This window comes from Balaenoptera musculus, chromosome 9 (assembly GCF_009873245.2).
Source record: "Balaenoptera musculus isolate JJ_BM4_2016_0621 chromosome 9, mBalMus1.pri.v3, whole genome shotgun sequence".
NCBI lineage: Eukaryota > Metazoa > Chordata > Mammalia > Artiodactyla > Balaenopteridae > Balaenoptera > Balaenoptera musculus.
The window spans coordinates 83,845,087-83,866,281 of NC_045793.1; the positions used below are offsets into that span (position 1 = coordinate 83,845,087).

At 32.8% G+C, this 21,195-nt stretch overlaps 1 protein-coding gene across 1 annotated transcript in view; it reads left to right on the forward strand.

Annotated features, from left to right (window-relative positions):
- SEMA3C (semaphorin 3C) overlaps nucleotides 1-21,195 on the forward strand; it is a 184,343-nt gene that overhangs the window by 110,412 nt on the left and 52,736 nt on the right. The window contains exons 7-12 of the mRNA XM_036863864.1: nucleotides 3,481-3,600; nucleotides 5,003-5,145; nucleotides 6,445-6,559; nucleotides 8,573-8,642; nucleotides 10,390-10,534; nucleotides 18,421-18,643. Coding sequence (XP_036719759.1) covers nucleotides 3,481-3,600; nucleotides 5,003-5,145; nucleotides 6,445-6,559; nucleotides 8,573-8,642; nucleotides 10,390-10,534; nucleotides 18,421-18,643 — 816 coding nt within the window. The remainder of the gene's footprint in view (nucleotides 1-3,480; nucleotides 3,601-5,002; nucleotides 5,146-6,444; nucleotides 6,560-8,572; nucleotides 8,643-10,389; nucleotides 10,535-18,420; nucleotides 18,644-21,195) is intronic.

Here is a 21,195-nt window from a genome sequence, read left to right on the forward strand (position 1 = left end):
ATTCACTTTTCCTCATGTTTTAGTAATCTTTTACAAATGATTAAAACTGGTATTTCTTTCATGAGAAAGAATAACAAAGTGCATGTGTTAGCCAAGTACATTCTCTGTGGATTGTCTAGAAGTTGCTGTACTAAAAAAGATGTGCTCGTAAAATCACTTTTTTATTTTCTCATTTTTTATAAAATATATCAGTTAAGAAGCAGGCCCAGTTGCTTGCTGCTACACACATTAACAAATCAATGTCCTTGAGTCTCAATCATCCAGTGCCTGTCTATACCTCACTTAAAAGACATTCTTTTCTGGCTAATTAAGACACTTCTAGAATATGTCTGACTTAACATTAGTTGACTATGGGACAAATCTTGGATTTCAGTATGCCGATTATATAGTAAATGCTTTTCCCTTTTTGTTTCTCTATATATTGCCAGTGGTAAAATTGCATCATTTGACAGTAGAACAGGTGGAAAAATAATTAATTTGTTCAAAACCCTTTGCTTTGATTCATTTAAAAAGGCAACTCATCTTTCTTTCTCAGATCTGGAAACTAAATTAAGACAAATACATCCAGCACTGGCTGAAATGTGAGCTTGGAAATTATCCAGTAAATTATTTCCCTATAGTCATTCAAATTGGGCAGGGAGGAAATGAAAGTGTATCATTAGGACAGAAAAATTAGAAAGCTTTGAAACTTCAAGATATCCAATTAAGTCTGAGGCAGAGTATTTTCAAATAAGTTTCTAAATATTATTTAATAGAAGCAGTGTCTCAGAAAGTATTTTCTTCATGAGGAAGAAAATTTTATTCACCTTTAGAAACTGTAAGATTTGTATAGTACTAGATAAAAATATAAAGTTTTCACTTATTTCAAGTTAAATGCTATAAAAATAAACTTCTAAATTCTAAATTATTGTTAACATATATTGGAGTTTTATCTCATCAAATATTATTTAGAACAAAAAAGGGTTAAAACAAGGCAGTATAAATTTTCCTGTTAAACTGTAGTAAGTCATGTAATAGTTTTGCGCTTTAGAGAATTGGATTCATTTATGAAATTAAAGTTGTTATTGCTCTTCATTTTTCAAGAACCTGAGACTTCAATTTCTAGGCTTATATTCCTATGCTACTTTTTAATATTTTGATTAACATTATAATTTTTACTCTCAAAGAAAATCATTAAACAGTTTGCTTAACTTGAAACCTGAAACTAAAAAGAGCAGGAAGCTTTAACCTTATATTTATCATCTTATTTATTGTACTGATTATCCCTGTAATATTATCTCTAATATTGTGCATTTCATTTGTGTAGTCATCTCACTTTGCCATTTGATGTTTTATCATTTCTGTTCAATTGCAGTGCACTAAATAACACAACTTGGTTAAAATATTTCTATCTATTAAAGTGCCAAGAAACGTTGAGCATTAGAAGAATTTCAAATTACATAATATAGCGTGGAATCTGGCCCAACGTGCTAGTGTTCTTTTGCTATTTTTCGTAATTATTGTAGCAGAACAAAGTCAGATGACATCTCTTAAAGAACCTCTTCAAAACCTCATGAAATATTTTTTAGTCAGTGGAAGTACAACTGGAAAGCAAAATATTTTTGGATTAAAGTTTAAAAGGAGCAAGTTTATCTTTGCATAAACCCTACAATGAAATTATGAAAAAAAAGAATTTCTACTCTCAAATAAAATTCTTTCCAAAATGACATTAATTAAATATTTCTTACACAAAATAAAGCAGAAACTTTATTATTCTTAACTTGCTATTAAAATTGCTGAGAATTTAAGACAGGAAATGAAGCCAATTAGCCATCTAACTCTTTTGTAATGTTTAAGACATAACTAATAAGGTGGTATGCAGTAGGGTTAGAATCAGTCCTGTCTACCATAAACCATCCTCTGAGTGTCCTTTTATTTTCCTTCCTGTAAACAGATACGATAATTCAGAGCTGTGCTAATAAATCTATTGAATATCAGGAATTTATAACCTCCTCTTTTGGGCATAATTGGGTATAACAAAGCTGTGAAATAATTAATTACAAAGTTATCTCAATTTAACAATCATTGTATCTACAGAATACTTGTGTAGATGCTTCACAAATGTTCACAAAATTGTAAAGAAGCTAAATAGCTCAAAATTCTTTCAGGCACGTTTTGTTATCTCCCTATAATCTGTTCCCATGGACTTCAGATCTCTACCAGGAAGCAGAACTTGGCGACACAATGCCTGACATACCCACTTGCTAACTGGTAGGGGTCCAGTTTGTGACCTGGTGAGCACATATTAAAAACATTCCATTCTCCATTCTATCCTAGGCCAACCGGTATTGCTTATTACTAAACAGTGAGCTTAGAGTGCTTTAAAATGTTTCAGTCCTGCCAAAATGACCACAATCTGAAGGTAGCCAGGGGAGTAATTCTAGAACATCAGTCAAAGAACGCAGCTGCATGGTAGTTCAGTGGGCCAAACCTGATCAATTTTATTATTTTTTAAATAGATACTTAACTTTGTACTCAAAGGTCATATATACCAATTTACTGCTTACTCTCCTTACTAGAATAAAAATTAATGTGGATCTTAACAAATAAGCAAAATGTCCAGTGTTGTGAACATACAGATGAACATATCTTATTTTGTCATTAATGATGATAATTTAATTTAATTTAAAAATATCTTTTTTCTTATCTTTAAGTTTTATTTTATATGTACTAATATGTTAAGACATATATGGCTTATTAACATCATATTATATTGTTAACATAATGTTAACATGTTATGTGTTACAATTGAAAAAGTAGCAGTTTGTTTACCTTAGAGAAACCTTCTAGCATAAAGATCAAAACATATACATTTAATGATGAAATTGTTTTATCATTAATAATACTTTGACAATTTGATGTGGCTTCCATCTCATGAAATAATAATAATAAAAACTATTATTTTCAATCCATTTAGTAAAATCATAGAGTTTTTAATATGTAGTGTAAACTTTTGATCATAATCCAATTCCAATAGAAGTTTGAGATTCAGGGTACTAAATGACTTATCCCTAATTCCCAGTTTAACTACAGCCAAAATTAGAAATCAAGTTTTCTGACTCTTACAGTATTTTTTATTTATTAAAGAAGTAATAATTAAGCCATTTCTTTATTTTTATACCTATATTATTTCTGCCATTTCAGATACACACTACACTATATAATTAAGTTTAGTTAAGTATTTAGTATAATTAAGTACAGGCAGAGGAATTTTTATCTCTATATCAAAAAGATTGTTTTGGTCATTATACAGGCAATAATGAGACCAAATTAAACTTTATCCAATTTTTTAATTTAGTGGGCAATGGAAACCAATTAACAACTACAAATATTCTGTAATATGTGTCATGATCTAGTAAGCAAATTCTCCTTGATTTTAAAAATAGCCTTAAAAACAGTTAAGATTTGCTTTTAATTTTGTTCACATTTGCTTTTTCATAGATGAGGAGCTTTTCTCTGGAATGTATATAGATTTCATGGGGACAGATGCAGCTATTTTTCGAAGTTTAACCAAGAGGAATGCAGTCAGAACTGATCAACACAATTCCAAATGGCTAAGTGGTAAAATAACAGTTTATCCATTTTCTGAGAATCATACTTTAAACTAATTTGTTTAATTTCATAATGAAAATTACATTAAAATGGTTAAAAAGTTAAAATATGAGTAACAACAATTCTGTACTCTGTGATTTTAAATATTTAGGCTAAATAAGTAAATGAAATGAGCCGTATTTCATATTCTAACTCTTTATTAACAATCATAGAATTATCATAGGATATATGAATAAATAAGAGTGACAGTGATATTCATCATATGTACCTATAGACAAGAATCTTCTCCAGTTGTTTAATTGTTGCATATTACAATTAAACGTCATTTATTTATTTGGTCTACTTGTATATTTTAATAATGCCAAATCTAAACATTTTCCTAAATTTATGACAGATATAACGAATAGGGCATATTTAGGAACTCCTATTTGTTTTATGCTTAGATTCTAAAATTATAAAGCTGGTATATATTATTTTTTCACAGTTTGACTAATACTTAATGGAAATCATAAGTATGATAATTTTATGATTATCAGTGTTCAAATGTTTTCAATTTTGGGGGTCACATGGAATTCACATCATGAAAAGTACTCATTTGACTTTAATGTACAATTCCAATCAGTTACTGTTGTTTAGAGGCAGAAGAAACCACTAAGATCTTTGTCATTTCACCCTGGGGAAAATTTAAGCTGACCTTAGATTTGGCAATTCACTTAACATTGCACAGTTAAGCATGAATCACTACAGTTAAGCATCTTATTTCACTGACAGACCAGCACAAGAAAGCAGTGATTGTCCATTTACTTCTTCAAATTATTCCTCCAGTACATCTGGAAATAGAGTATTCCAAAAATTGTTTTGTTCTTGAAATAAGGAATCCCTCTATGTCGTCAAATGACTGCATTTTTTCCTTGAAAAGTTTCCCCTTCATTTCATATGCTGTATTTTAAGTAAAATGTGTTTTTCAGATCATGGACTCCCAACTCCTCATTCTGCTTCAGTGAATTTGAGTTTATATGCACTAGATTGAAAACCACACGTTTAAAAACAAACTTTTTTTTCTATGAAACGACTATCAGATCCCATGGGAAATAACTGGTAGAAAAGTTTTTCAATATTTTAAAACTCATCAGGCACAAAGAAGTTTTGCAATTAGTGTACTTCCAGAATGTATTTCAGACAGAGAAAAATAGTTTAAGCTTTATATCATAGCTATACTTTGTGGCACTTGACCTTCCAAATGCGGTATGTTCAGTGAATACAATTGCTTGCTTTTAGACTTTCTGGCTATGAATATTGAATTGTTCCTTTATACCAAAGATGGAGAAGGCATGTGCCTGTGGTCTACTTGGATGGAGAGTAGATGGATTTTCATCATGAGTATATATATCGTCTTTGTATTTTTTTCTAGAACCTATGTTTGTGGATGCACATGTTATCCCAGATGGCACTGATCCAAATGATGCTAAGGTGTACTTCTTCTTCAAAGAGAAACTGACCGACAATAGCAGAAGCACAAAACAGATTCATTCCATGATTGCTAGAATATGTCCTGTAAGTATTAAAGTTGTTCTAATTTGAAGAAAGACTAAGAAATTCAAATTATGTAAACATGTCTTCTTTTTCCAATAGTTTATCTTCCTACTTTTTAAATCTACGGTTACAAATTAATAAAATATTAAAAGGAGACATTTAGATTTAATGTTTATTCACATCAGTCATACAAGATAAACACACTATTTTGGAAAATAATTTAATCCAAGGAATATTTTGGTTATGGTTTTACACAAACAGTTTTGATTACTGTTTGCTTTTTTCCATTTAATGCATTAGTATTAAAAAGAAATTGCTAAATTGTATATTATAGAAAGAAATAGAACAATTCTTGTGAATAAAATACAGCAAAACATCAGTAAAAGACAATTATTGAGGAACTGTCTATAATAGTGAGAATTAAGAAATGCTTTAGTAAAATACAGTTCTAATTACAAACTGATCAAAATGTTCTTGTGTATCAAGAGTAAGTATACGAAGAAACTTGAAAAAACTCGTCTTCTCACATGAGTATTACAGGCTTGTCCTGACTCATTTATGATTAGCATCTTCTGTGCAAAAGTATTTCTTAAAATATTTACTGTTTAAAATAGTCTATTTTTAAACATTACAATATTCCACTGATTTTGGAGCTTATGTGCTTCTCAGTCATTTGGAACAAGGCAGTAAACCAGCTGATGACGTGAAAGGCTTCAGGGAGTACAGAAAAAATGTCATTCAATAGAGACTATTTGTGAATGATCCAAATACCATTTTCCCTGCCCTGACCAGAGAAATATGTATATAAAGCATCTGATTAGAAATAGTAAGGATTAAATGATAATGCAGAGAAATGAAGGAGAGAAAATAGAATTATTGGGGACTATTTGGTGTAAGTATAAACCCACTCTCCTGACCACGGTAGAATCTGCACGCTTCCCTGTATACAATCATTTATGTTTGTACTGAAGAAAATGAGTTATCAAGAAAAGGCAAATTAAATTATATAGTCTCCATAACAGTTTACTCATATTTTCATCAGAAATTTAGAAAGCATTATGGCATATATTTATTAAATTCATTTTGATACATTTTCAGTTGATATCATATAATAGGAGAATAACAGTATAACTAAGGCTATTTTTTAATAATACTATAGATCTTAAATATTACTCTTTAACTATTGATATGCAGATTTGGTTAACATTTCCATCTTTCAGATTATAACAAATCCCCAAATAGTAAGAATCCAAGGTAAATTTTAAACACACTTCAACATTTATTGAAGCAATCTGAAATGTGTTTATGAAATGGTTTCAGAATGACACTGGTGGACTGCGTAGCCTTGTCAACAAGTGGACTACCTTCTTAAAAGCGAGGCTGGTATGCTCGGTAACTGATGAAGATGGTCCGGAAACACACTTTGATGAACTAGGTACGTAAATGTGAGATTGAAAAATGTTCTTGAAAGAGAGTTTGTAAAGTTTACGTATTTTAATAAACTCTCAAAAGAGGATGTATTTTTCATGAATGTTTTCAGCATAAATAAGTGCTGATTTGAATTAATGATCTGGATACTGTTCATGAATTTCCTGAAGTATTTTTTAAATCTGTCTTGCCCTTAAGTGCACTGCTGAAACATTTAGTTCATTGAATCCACCATGATATATGAATCCGTGTGTTTTGTGTGTGTGTTTGTGTCTGTTTTAGAGAGAGAAGAGAGAGGTATTTATATAATTTATATATAAGTAATGATATGTTTGTGCTTTTCTAAAATAAATGTGTATTTCATATATATTTGAATTCTGATATTCTGGTTTAAAATCAGTTTGTATGAGAATACAGCTATATATTTTTACTATAGTTAATGGACAGAACAGAGGTTAGATGGAAAAGTGTCAGAGTAGAAAGTAGACTTGTGCTCCAGTTTTAGTTCTTCTTGTGACCCTGGGACTAAATATTCTCAGCATGTGTGACATGAGGAGGGTTATACTTTCCAGGTCAAATAAGGACTGACAATCTGATTCCTTTCTACCAAGGAACAGTTCTCTCTTTTTTTTTTAAATTTAATTTTATTTTATTTTTTATACAGCAGGTTCTTATTAGTTATCTACTTTATACGTATTAGTGTATACATGTCAATCCCAATCTCCCAGTTCATCACAGCACCACCACCCCCCCATCCACGCTTTTCCCCCTTGGTGTCCATATGTTTCGAACAGTAGGATAACTTGGTACACATCATAGTATCATGTTTACTAAGTGCCATTTAGAAATGACTTTTATTTTGCTTTAATCCATTAAAATATAAAATGCTGGTTAGTCTCAAATCCTGAGGCAGGTGATAAGGTAAGCAATAAAAATGTATTATAATATGGAAAAAATACTGGTTCTAGCAACTACAATAACTGAAATAGACAGTTGGTCTCCTCAGAAAGCCATTATGTTGATCATAGAAACACAAGTTTTTATTTCAGCTTTTCTAGAAAAAAGTTCTAAGTATGATTTCGTGTTATAACCTAGTTACTCATTATTTCCCCCCAAATTCTCTGCAAGTATATTTATGTTTCAGTGACTTAGAATGTTTCAGTCTTTTCCATTTTTAGGGAGAATAGACAGTGCCAGCCTTTTATGGAAAGACTAGTGGTTGTTAACTTATTGCTTAAGAGGTTCTAAATTTATTGTGAATAACAAAATACATCTTTCTTTGTATTGGTCAACAAGAATCTTACTTGCAAAAAGGCCACTAAATCCAGATCTTTCTTGCATTCATAACAATTGGTTGTTAATTGGAATTTCCTGTCAGAAATTTACTTCCAGGTTCTGTTATGTATTACTGCACCTTACGATCTATACTTTTGCCTTTGCCTCAATATACTTTAAAATTCTTGTTGTTAGGGGAACTATTGATTAAATAAAAATATCACTAGCAATTTTGACTAAAGGACAAAAAGTCTTATTTTATAAGTCATTGTGAAAAAGTTTTCTTCCATGTTCCAAATTCTAACCCTAGATTAAAAAGAAATTGAGATTTGTAATACTTTTTAAATTAAAAATGTAATATATTGTCATTAAGGATATTTAGAAAATCCAGGAAAAAAGAAGAAACAGGAAAATTTCTGTAGCTTTGTTAACCAGAAACACTCACTGGTAATCTTCTTATTGTATTCTGATGTATAGTTTTAAGGTTTACATGGTTCTGGTCCATATTAAATACCATTGTGTCTTTTCTATTTAATATTATTTCATTAGCATAGTTTCCATAAGTGTTTGTATAACATTTTATTTAATTTACTTTACCATGTGCTTATCATTTAGTTGCTGTCAAATTATCATGATGCTGCAGGAATATCTTTCTGAATAATACTTTTCGTAGTTGAAATTATTTCTTAGGATAAATTTTTTAAATATTTGGGAATCTTAAAAAATTGATATTTCCCTTTTATAGAGGATGTGTTTCTGCTGGAAACTGATAACCCAAGGACAACACTAGTGTATGGCATTTTTACAACATCAAGGTAATTATTAAACAATTACATTGTATGAGTTAAACAATAAACTTTATTAAGTAATAGTAATTATTATAAAAACGTTCTTTTCAACTCTTTAATTTTACTTAACACTTAGGATGTAACTCTCTCATTTTATTACTTTTGCCTGATTACTAAAATATATTTAAGCTGAACTCAGAGTTTCAAAATAGTTTTGTATGGGGTATTTATAATGATTATATGCTATTTTTCTCAAAGAAAGGAAAATATAAACTGCAATGCAGGGATAATGTACATAAGCTATATTGTTTTAAGGAAATAATTTGAAGACTCATGATGCAAATAAAACTCTTGGCATTTCTATTATAATTTGTATTTCAATAACAATCTAAAGTGATAACTATCAACACACTAAACCAGTTTTCATGTTCCATGTGACAGTATTTTAGATATTTGAAAATAGCTTTGTTTTCTAATTTATCTGGAATGCCCAATCCCAATTATCATGTATTTCAAGACAGTTCAGCATATTCTCATCCTTTCCTGTGGGTATTCCTGTGTACTCATTTTACACCAGGAATGATATTCAGAATTCAGCACAATACTCCAGTTGTGATATGGCCAATTCAGAATGTCCTTTTCATCAGACAGTCAACTACAAAATGAAAATCTAAAGATTTTACCATTCTTCTCTAGTGGGGGAAACATGGTAAAATTGTAAACTGTAATGAGCCATTAACAGTAAAAGAATATCACAGGGATATTGATTATAAATCATATTTACTTTGCCCTATAAGATATTTAAAAAGATGTCTTTCAGGATGAGTTTAACTCCCATTTTAACAAAGGAAATAGTCTTGATTTAACTCACAAAGAATTGAACGAAGCAAAAAGAACCAAATTCTTAAGAAAAAAATGTTTGTCTCAAAAAAATATTTCCCTAGTTTCTGTGTTTCCCTAGTTCTGTGTTTCCCAACACCAATAACTTGAACATAGAAAAAATTTTGTCATTTCTGACTATTAATACTAATGATTAATAATATATCTTCATTTTCTCAATGGGCATCTAAGTTTCCCATTAGGCATCTAATTTAAGAGAAATATGTGATTCAGAAAAATGTTGGTTTCAGTCAGTCTGCCTAGTGACAATGGAAATAGTTTTCAGTACGCATCCAAATAAACTTTATGAGAATTTATTGACTAAACATAATTTAAGGAATCTTTTTTGGACTCTATTGTTTACAGCAGAGTAGCAAGGAAAGTTTACAACAATTTCTCCAACTACTATTTAGGACAGCATTGTAAGAATACTCTCACATTGAAATAATCTTAAGACAAAGAGATACAGTGTTCTCTTATTAATGAGATTTATTTCTGTGAGGTAAACTATGATAGGTTATGTTGATACTGATTTAGAATTCAAATCATATTTTTTAATAAATCATCAATTCACTTTTTGTTTAATATCTTCTGCAAGATAAACCAGTTGGAAATTTCTTTGTCTTGTCCTATATTTAGGACAAGTACATTGAGTACTTTTCTATAACTTATTGTCTACTACCAGCATGGGTGAACTAAATGTTTTGATGCTTTTCATATCAATGGCTTATTTCAAAACAGTAGAAGTTTTTTAGTTTTTTACAATGTGTACCATAACATTCAACTTTTCCATGATGAATTACATCAACTTATCACAAATTTTACCATTTATTTTTTAAATTGTATTTAAATTTTAAAAATAAGACAATTAATATTTTTCTATTTTCTTTTTTAGCTCAGTTTTTAAAGGATCAGCAGTGTGTGTGTATCATTTATCTGATATACAGACTGTGTTTAATGGGCCTTTTGCCCACAAAGAAGGGCCCAATCATCAGCTGATTTCCTACCAGGGTAGAATTCCTTATCCTCGCCCTGGAACTGTAAGTATCCAGGAAACTTTCTTTGTTATTTTACTTTTTTAAAAAGTATGAGTTACTAAGATATGAATATCATGCTGATGTTTATTAAATACAACTATAGCCCTACTGGTATACTCTTTATAATTTTTCAGCTCACAAGTTCTTAGATTTGGGATTTTAAAAATATATATGTTACAGCTTTCTGTACAATTTTTTCTAAGTGCTATTGATAATAAAATCTCATTTGTATTTCAAGACAGCTGGATATGTTAGATAGGGAAGAGATATTTTCCTAATTTTACTGGCATAAAAACCATAGCTTGGAAAGTGTTAACATTCTGGAGGCAGCCTAAGAATTTGAATGCTAGTTGCTTTTCACAATCCTTCCTTATGTTAAGGAATCTCATCTACTTTACTGAAAGAATAATCATGTGAGAATTAGTTTAGAGATAAATCATGTGGAGATATTTCAATTTTAGGGATATATTTAGTTAAAAATTATACGTTGTGTGTATTTCTCAAAGAAATAAAATGGCATGTGTGAGCAGGTAATGACAATGAAAGTGATGTAATTCACATAAAATATTTATAAAGTTTTGAGGCATACAAATATAACCATGTCTTGCAACATTGTAGTATTAAGGGATACATTGTAAACTACCTTTTCCAGCTGAAGTTACAGACAGTGCACTGGCAGATTGGAACTGAGTTTTTCTAGGACAATGATCACAGTCTTACTATTTGTTTTTAATTTGGACCATAATAGTGCTGCATTGCATTCTAAAATATTGATTAGTTTCTGTCTCTGTAAAATGTCATGCAACACACTGATTGAGAGGAGATGTTACACAACTGACCAAGAGGAATATAATTCTCTTATATCCTTGCATTTCATAAAGTAAGGTTATATTTATAAATTGGGTTGGAGAGAAGTAAAGAATGATTTTTTTTTAATTGAAGGATATTTATTAAAATAATATTTACTTAAAATGTTTTTCTTTTTATTTGAATATGAAATCCCCTTTGTCAACATGCTTTCAGACATTCATTCCTCGTAATTTTTACTGACTGTTGATTCACTTTAGTTTTGTGTTATTATTAGAGTTTCTTTGCGATGCATTATTTGCTCCTTTGTTTTCTCATCATTTTAAAGTATACTGCTGTCAAATTTTTTAAAAATAGAAAAAAGTGTGCTAAGCCTCTAAAGAACATGTTTATTCAAAATTAAAAGGGCTCAGGTTTGGTTCCCTGGCTAGGAAGCTCAAAGATTAGTCATTGATATGTATTTTATTAGAACAATTAACTTTTAATTAATTTTGGAAAGATTATCAGAATTGCTACTTATCCAGGAAAGAATTGTTTTAAAAAGTTGTAGTTAATCACGGCTGGCAACAAAGTCTTAACCATAGAATTACCTTCTCCTTTTAAATGATGTCACTTTGATGCTTATAGCTCAACAGAAGATGGAAGAAACATTTAATTATTTGGTACCACACAAGGAAAAGAAGTCAACAGATATATCCATCTTAGGGTACCTCAAGTTGGAGTGTGTTGGATAAGAAGCAGGGTTTACATAGGAGAAGGGAAAGCAAAGGGGAAGCTGAGTAACTTTCAAATTCCATCATTAAACTGAAGGCTCTCATTATTTCATTGAATGTAGTTCATGTATTTTCAAATGATTCACTGATAAAATATCCAAAGATTTGTCATATTTTTGAGAATTGCTTGCTATTTGAATTTGACCAAGTCATTGCTTCATCTTAAATCAGCAAATTAAGAGGCGGTTGTGATTATATATGCTTTCATCAGTTATTCCTTTGAACAAAATATATATGGGATTAGTACAGGAGCAATTGATTTGTAAACTGAATAAAATTCCATTTCCCCCAAATAAAACCTTAAGAGAAACCTCTCAGATACAGAAAAAAGAGAGCCATACTCATTGAATCAGGGTTCAAGGCCTCAGAGCCTCAATGAGTGTGTGCTGGAGTTAGCTTGTACCTGCCTGGCAAGAAGAGATTGTGTTCACCTCATCTCAATTAAGGATATCACAGTAGCAACTGGAAATCAGCCATGGTGGGAGTACTACACCATGGAAATTGGCAGATGTTACAAATCAGGGTTTTTCCCCTAAAGAAAAGCACTCCCTGGTCCCGCACTGCCTCATAAGACTCTTCACCCAATGGCAGCTCAAAAGGACTCTGAGAAGGACACTCATGTTGAATGGCAATTATCCTACATAAAATGTGAGACTAGATAAATCATTTTTAGTAAAACAATATAAACCAACGCTAAATTAGAAAATTCTGCAAACAGTCCCACTTTTCACTATTTCTTAACTCCTAAGAATAAACATTTTTTCCTGTTCCAAAGCAGTGTGACATAAGCCAGGGCTTAGGGACACACATCTGGAGGAGACTCCATGAAAAAAGGGAGTGAGTAGTCAGTACTTGAGACATATTTCTATAATGTGGTTTCTTACATCTGGTGCTGAGACCAGAGCAACTCCTTTAAATTAAAAAAAAAAAAAATTGTCAGATGAGTAATCCTTAGGGAATAAAAGAGGCTGGGTGGAGGAATGACCTCTGGAACTGCTCCTGGAAAAACATACCTCCCTGAAGATGCAGTTCCTCCACCCTTCACTGAGCAAAACACCATGAAGTCAGCTCTCTGACTCAGAGTGGCCAGTATCTGTCTCTTTCTTGGGCTTCTAAGGTTTAATATCACCTTCATGTAGCCAGAAGGCCTACAGCCAATTGACCCAAAGCATTCTTTTTCTCTAGGGTTAAGAATGTTGCCTCTGAAGCCTCCCAATGTAGGATCAACTATGATCGCCATACTTTATTTCCCTATACAGTAGTCCAGTTACCAGGTCAACCTCATAAATATATGACTGGATTCTTAAAGAAATGACACTGGCAGAAATCCTATACCCTCATTCTAATGTTCCTGGTAGGTGCTTCTTTTAAAGCAGCATTGATAGCTGTGTTAACAGACTCCCAACTAGCAAGCCCAAGTCAGTAGGAAGAAGCCTGCCAATTGTGTCATAATGTTTTTCCATAAGTAATACAAGTTTGTGGAAGAAACAAGACACCTTTGGTATGTTGCAAAGGGCAGCCAAGGACTGCAGATTCTCTCTGTGGCTGAGCTAACATATTACATTATTCTGATACAACATGTTTAAGCTTCTGTAGAAGATTGTGTTTGCTTATACTATACTGTTAAAGCAGAACCTCACAAAAGTCTTCAGTTTTAACATCTGTTTATACCTGGACCAGAACCATCTGCTTCAATCACCGTGCTTTGAACAGGTCTACAACCTGGTGCAGCAAAAGAACACAGAAAATTCATGATCCTGACAAAATTGCCAGCAAAATAGTTTCCCTTTTTCTTGGGACCACTAACTATATGGATCATGTTCAAAGCATCTTTTGGTTGTTCTTACATTAGAAGCATTTTTATTCCTCATAGACATTTTAAAACATAGCAAAGTTTACAATAAAATTGAACACATGAGGCATATAGGCATGAAAAGTTAATTACATATTGTTTCACATAATTATTCAAGACATATGAATAAAGCAGACAATAAATATTATTGAAGTCTAGAGAAAAAAGAGGTCGTCATGGGACAGCGCTGTTTGAAAAGGCATATAAAAATATATGAGATTGAGCTGGACCTGAAGGGTAGTTGATGTGGATAATTTGGATAAGTAAGGAGGGATGTTTCAGGCAAAGGTTACTGCATACATTACAAAGCAAAGACAGAAATTAATAAGTGAATCCTAGAAGCTCTGCATGGGCTAGTAGGACTGGAACAAAGAGCTGTTTTAAGTCGCGGAGGATAAGTACAGGGAAGATGAGGGCCAGCTGGTGCATAAATACAAGTCTTCAACTTTGTAATTCTTTGGGCTTTAAATAAAAGGCCTAGATTACCAAGGGTTTAAACAGAAGATCAATTTCTCTCCGAACACAAGTTTCAAAGACCAATGCTAGAAACTAGCCCGGATTCTAGAATATCATTTATTTATGTCCATTTATTTATCCATATACCACTTGTCCTTCAAGTGTTAGGTCAAGCTCCTTTTGAACATGCCAGTCACTCCTTCTGTGAATAGTTTTGCATTTATTTTCTGTTACCTGTCTTTAGCCTCAACTCCTACCTCTTTCTTTCACTTTGTGCTCTGTGATTCAGGATTGCCCTAGGATTTATAGTTCCCTAAATATTCCAAACTCTTTTTATTTTTTTTAATCTCTAAACCTCTTCACTAGTTCTGGCAGCCTTAAGTTCTCTACTATTCTAAATTCATTTAAAAAATATTGGCTCTTATTGATCATGAACCAAATTCTGTTATTTATTTTATATTTATCTTAAATTATATGTCTCAATTGTTATTTTACTTTGAATATGTCCATCTTCCTTACTAGAACACTTGTGTCTAGAAGACAATGGTAGCTCCCTATTCTTAAGTCTCCAACTGGGCACATCAAAAAGCATTTTGAATAAAAGCTGTCCAAAGAATTGACATATGAATTAATATGTGAATATATTAATGCTGAAAACTAGTATAAATGGGTGAGTGGATTAGGAGCAGATGCTCAAGAATACCTGAGAATAGGAAGGAAATTTGTCATACTTCCTTAACATGGCATTCTTATTGTTCCTGCATTTCACTTAGAACTTTAGTAATCAAAACACTTAAAATGTCTTTACTCAAAAAAGGAGTGCTTATCACCACTTGATAAACAGAAGCTAGAACTGGAGAAAAACAAACACTTAAAGGAGAAGTTTAACCAAAATTACTTAATGACTATTTGTAGAGCAAAATTATCCTTCTGAAGAATGAGACAACAGCCCAATTAATGGACAAAGGCTTTATTTTATGGTAGCACGTGGGTGTTATATTATCTTGAGGTTTCAGTACACAGGCTTTCATATATCACAAGGTGAGGGATATGTTAATCACATCTTATTTATACTTGGCAGTTTTATACTGAGCAAACTCACAGTTCCAGATGGAAAGTCTGCAAAGGGTAATCAATTTTTGTTCTTGTCACCATCACTGTCACTCATTCTGTGTCTTATCTGCAAGCTTTATGCCATGAATCAATGGAAAAATTAATTATTGTCAAAAAGAATTCTTCTGTAGTTTTGAAAATAAACTTTTACTAGGAGGCACTTGTTTCTAAGTAAAAAGTTTATTGTGAATATAAAACAAAAGTCCCAAATGGAGAACATTTGAATGAATATAAAATAATTGATTTGAGTTGATTTATTTGGGTTACCTATTTAATAACTATGGTTTTGAGCAACTGAACGTAATTTTTATCTAAATTTCAACTACTATTAAGTAAAACCCAGAAACTAGACACTTACAATTTAATAAGCTTATCACTCATGAAAATCATTGCTAACTGGAAATTGTATAAATTGCCTAGTAATATATGCTAACTTTGGATCTTTCTGGAACTTACAAATGAGAATACTTGCAAATATTTAAGGAGATATCTCAGCTTAGCAGACCATCATTAGTGGTGTTTTATGAAGGACTGGAACTATTTAAATTGCCCATGCATTTGTTCTTTCCATGTTTTCATTCAGTGAGCAATGTATTTCCCGTTTTCCACTTTGTGTGAGGAATGAGGGTAGAAAAAACCCATAATACTACACTTTTCAGAAGTATGGGACACACCCATCGGTTTAGAATACCCTCACATGGAATTTTTTGTCCTCATTTGGTCTTTTAGTGTAGGCAATTTATAAACATGCATAAATATAATACTTCTTCCTAAAAGAAAAGCATATGAACCCCAGATGAAAGTCTACTTAATGGGATAATGAATGAGAAGCTTAGTTTTATTACTTGTCTCATTATCTCTCTTCAGTGAAGTCATTTAATTGCTCCTTATGCCTTTCTACAAAAAGAGAACTATATTTACTTGTCCTAGAAAAAAATTCTAGTAATGTTAACTGGTCAAAGTTAGTCTAAAAATTGCATTCAGGATGATACAGTTCAAATGAGTGAGAGCACATTCATAATCTGCTGAGGCTTATTTGCAAATGTAGGACTGCCTGGCAACACTGGCCCAGAGGCAGTGACATTGTAGGTCAGCTGTTGCATGGATTTAACCCAGAAATTGCCATGTTTTGTTTGGTCCCTAAAGTTGTTTTTCTTTTTTTTTCATTGAGTCAACATTAAAATTTTGGCAGATTTCACATAAAATTCAACATTTCTATCTTCTGTTGGAATATGGCCACGCTAGGCTTATATTCCTGCATAGGAGCAGTCAACTAGAAATAAGTGTTCATTGCCACTGTCGAATGAGCTATAATTTTCCTTTTATTACTGTCCCCATCACATCTTGCTATTCACCACAGATGCTGTACCCATTGCTATTGAACAGGAAGTTTGCTTTGTTGCTTTCCTTTCACTTTGTACCTCTCTAAAGAGGATAAATGAAAGCTAGAACAGTAGTGCTTTTGTTTTAAAAAAAAATGACCAAGTATTTTTGTTTCTGAAAGTAGAGGTATTGACAGTGTTTAACAGGGTTAGACAAATAATGTTTGTATGTGTTAAAAGCTTACATGTTGCTCATATAACTTAACACTCAGCTCATATTAGTGAGTGTGTTTAAGTTCCAAGCTTCAGCACCTCCCAGCCTACCCATGAGTTTGGCCTCAGATGCTCTGTAAATGGAATCCTCTTCTCAGAAGCCCTTGTCATGCTTCCTTTCCAGAAATGCTGAAACTGTCCAGCAGTCATTTTTAGATCTCATTACTGCTTTCTCTCTGCCCCTTTAAACTTGATGCTCTGAATCTCTCCTCTCCTCCCCAGAACTGAGGCGCCTGGTTCATGCAGCCCCTGCACCGAAATTGGATGCCAGATATAATAGAGTAATTCACTCATTCAGCTACTCTTTGTGGAATATTTAATATTCTTCAGCTTTATTTTAGGTCTGAGGGTGAAATCATGAACAAAATATACCCAGTTAAGACTAATTCACAGCTTACATTGTAGAGGAAGAAACAGACAATAAAGATATAAGCAACAAATATATTACATACAGGTAAATAGAGCTGTGAAGAAAAATAAAGCAAGCTAAGGAGATAGAGAGTGGAGATGGCGATGGGCAGCTATTTTTGTATGTGTCATCACCTTTAAGGAAGTAACTGTTGAACTGAGAACTGAATGAGCCAACAGAGAAAACCATGGAACAAGTGCCAAGGTCCTGGAGCGGGAGCTGGCTTGAGGCTCAGGAAGAGCAAGAACTATGGGAGGGGTAGATGCAGATGCAGGCCAGACATTCAGGGGCTTATAGCCATGCTAAGCTGTTGGGATTTTATTCTGAGAGTAATGGAAATCACTGGAGTGTTTTCCAGAGGGAAATTATAAGGTCTAGTTTACCATATCCAATCCAAGCTCCAACTTCGGAGAGCCCTCTTTTGGGAGAGGGGATCAGATAGAATAAAATTCTCTCAGGTTAGAGTTCTGGTTGAATTTGATAATGATAATCTAATTTATTTTAGCCAGTAGCAGCATTAGATTATATCCACAAGATTTTTTTTTCTAACAACACTGGACCTGGCACAGAATAAGAAATAGAAAAGTGATGGATGAGAAGGGTGAAAATTTATATCATATACCAAATGGTGTCAGCTCCCCTCTGAAAACAAACAGTGCAGGATAAGTGGACTTAGCCTATTTAAATGACCAAATTATACACCTTGTATGTTCATTTTCTACAGATAGTACTATGCATAGTCATGCAGTTTTCTCCTCAATCGGTAGCCAATACACTTACAACAGCTTGAGCTTCTAAGTAATTTGAAAAATAGAGGTCTTTTGATTATTATTAAAATAAAGCCACTATTATATTAACTTAGTCCCTTAAAAAATTTTTTTTAGTGCCCAGGAGGAGCATTTACACCCAATATGCGAACCACCAAGGAGTTCCCGGATGATGTTGTCACTTTTATTCGGAACCACCCTCTCATGTACAATTCCATCTACCCAATCCACAGAAGGCCTTTGATTGTTCGTACAGGCACTGACTACAAGTACACAAAAATAGCTGTGGATCGAGTGAATGCTGCCGATGGTAGATACCATGTTCTGTTTCTCGGAACAGGTAAGTATTTGAGCTCAAACTAGCTTAATGTGTAGTAAAAGAGCGTAGTTGCTAAGGGCATGATATTGAAATCAGAAAAACTCCAGTGTTTACGTGTGTCTGACTCTGAGGTGTTTAATGTCTCCATGCTTCCGTTTCTACATCTGTAAAATGGAGTTAAGATAAATTACTTTACAGGATTGTTGTGAGGAACAAATGGGTTAATATATGTAAAGCACCTAGAACTGTTCCTGGCATATATTGTGGTGAAATAAGGTAATGAGATGAATGAAGGGATGGGAAATTTTAAGCATGAGTGTTCTCTCAACTAAAACCAATTCTGTGACCTCTTCATAAACACGTGGAGCCATCTATGCTTTCCTGCCATCTCCAGGACATTTCTTTATCAATTATATTATTATATACTTTATTCTTCCATTTCATCCTCCACTGAATCCTTGGTTTAGAAACCTTACACCAGCAAATCCTTGGTTTAGAAACCATACGCCAGAAACTAGGCCTGTACTTTCACCTGCTGCCACCTCTGCTATACTGCTGATTTCGCCAAGGTCTTCAGTGTTCCCATAAGAAAATCCAAAATCCTTTAATCACTGAAATGCCTCCATATCCTCTTTGCCTCATTTGGCGTTTTAGAATCACCCTACCTGTTGCTTCAGCCACAAGGCACATAATTTTCCTCTGTCTCTAGCAGTTCTCTCAGTTTCCTTCAGTAGCCTGGCTTTCTCCTCCCCATGAGTGTAGGTGTTTCCTGAGGTTCTTTCTATGGTCCCCTTATTTTTATGTATTCTTTGGCCATCTCATTCATTCATTTGGTTTTAATTAGTGTGTGCAAACAATCCCAAATGTGTATCTCTAGTCCTTGCCATTTTGTGAGCTCAGTATTTGCATTTACAACTTATTATTAGGTAACACAAGTTGTATGACACGTTAACATTTCAAACATCATGCTTCAAACTCAGTTTATTCACTTCTAAGACTCTTTAACCAATGCTTAATCCAGTCTCCCACATTTGTATTCATTACCACACATTCCTTTCAAGATTCTATTTCTCCTTGATGTGTCATTTCTCTCTAGGCATATCACAGTACCGGGTAACCTCAGTAAATATTTGTCAAGATGAACTGAAAATCATAACTATATCCATTGCTACACGTACAATGAAATGAATTCATAAATGATTGCAAAAGCTAATCTTCACTTGCATAAAACTGTGTTCTCCAAAGATGTTGCCTCCATATAAATAACTACAAAGAGTTTCTTTTAGTCTTGATTCTGATCATCCAATGTGGAGTTTACATTTGAAAAAAAATTTTTTTTCCTGAAGTGAAGGGGTCATTTAGAGTCACACCTCTCTCTAATGTCTCATATTACTCAGAAAAAAATGACTGTTTTCTTATTTTCCTTTTGAAGGCTGTGTTAAATGTAGACTCTTTTCTTTCCCAGTTTTATTGAGATATAATTGGCATACATTACTGTATAAATTTAAGGTACACAACCTAATGGTTTGACATATATATTGTGAAATGATTATTGCAATAAGTTTAGTTAACATCTATCATCTCATATAGATACAAAAAAAGAAAGAAAAAAATATTTTTTCCTTCTAATGAGAACTCTTAGAATTTATTCTCTTAACAGCTTTCATAGATATCATACAGCAATGTAACTGTAGTACATCCCATAACTATGGGGGTGTACGTTACATCCCTAGTACTTATGTATCTTATAACTGGAAGTTTGTACCATTTGATTGCCTTCATTTAATTGTCCCTCTCTCCACATCTGGTAATGAATGTGGTTTTTCATTTTGTTTTTGTTTTTGTTTCTTTATATTCCACATATAAGTGAGAGCATACAATACTTGTCTTACTCTGTATGACTTTTTTTCACCTAGCATAATGCCATCAATTTTGATCCATGTTGTCACAAATGGCAAGATTTCATTCTTTTTATGGCAGAGTAATATTTTAAACCACACTTCTTTTTCTATTCATCTGTCAACAGACACTTAGGTTGTTTCCACATCTTGGCTATTGTGAATAATGCTGCAGTGAACATAGAGGTGCAGATATCTTCTCCAGTTAGTGATTTTGTTCCTCAGAGGTGGACTCTGATATCACATGCAGGTTGTTTTTCATGAACGTCTACATAAAATATGTAGGTTTCATGGATGGAATTTTCTAGTCTTTATAAACTGTTCAGCAGTGTTTATTTAGATAGAAGGCAGTAAGAAACATACTTTTGCACAAATTCTTTGGCTTTTCTTACCGCATAAGTATCTGGCACCTTTACATAGACTTTTTATGTTGGTATTTAAAAACTTGTATCATTTTGGAGACCTTCAAGCTGGCGGAAGAGTAAGACATGGAGATCACCTTCCTCCCCACAAATACATCAGAAATACATCTACATGTGGAACAACTCCTACAGAACACCTACTGAACACTGGTAGAAGACCTCAGACTTCCCAAAAGGAAAGAAACTCCCCACATACCTGGGCAGGGCAAAAGAAAAAAGGAAAAACAGAGACAAAAGAATAGGGATGGGACCT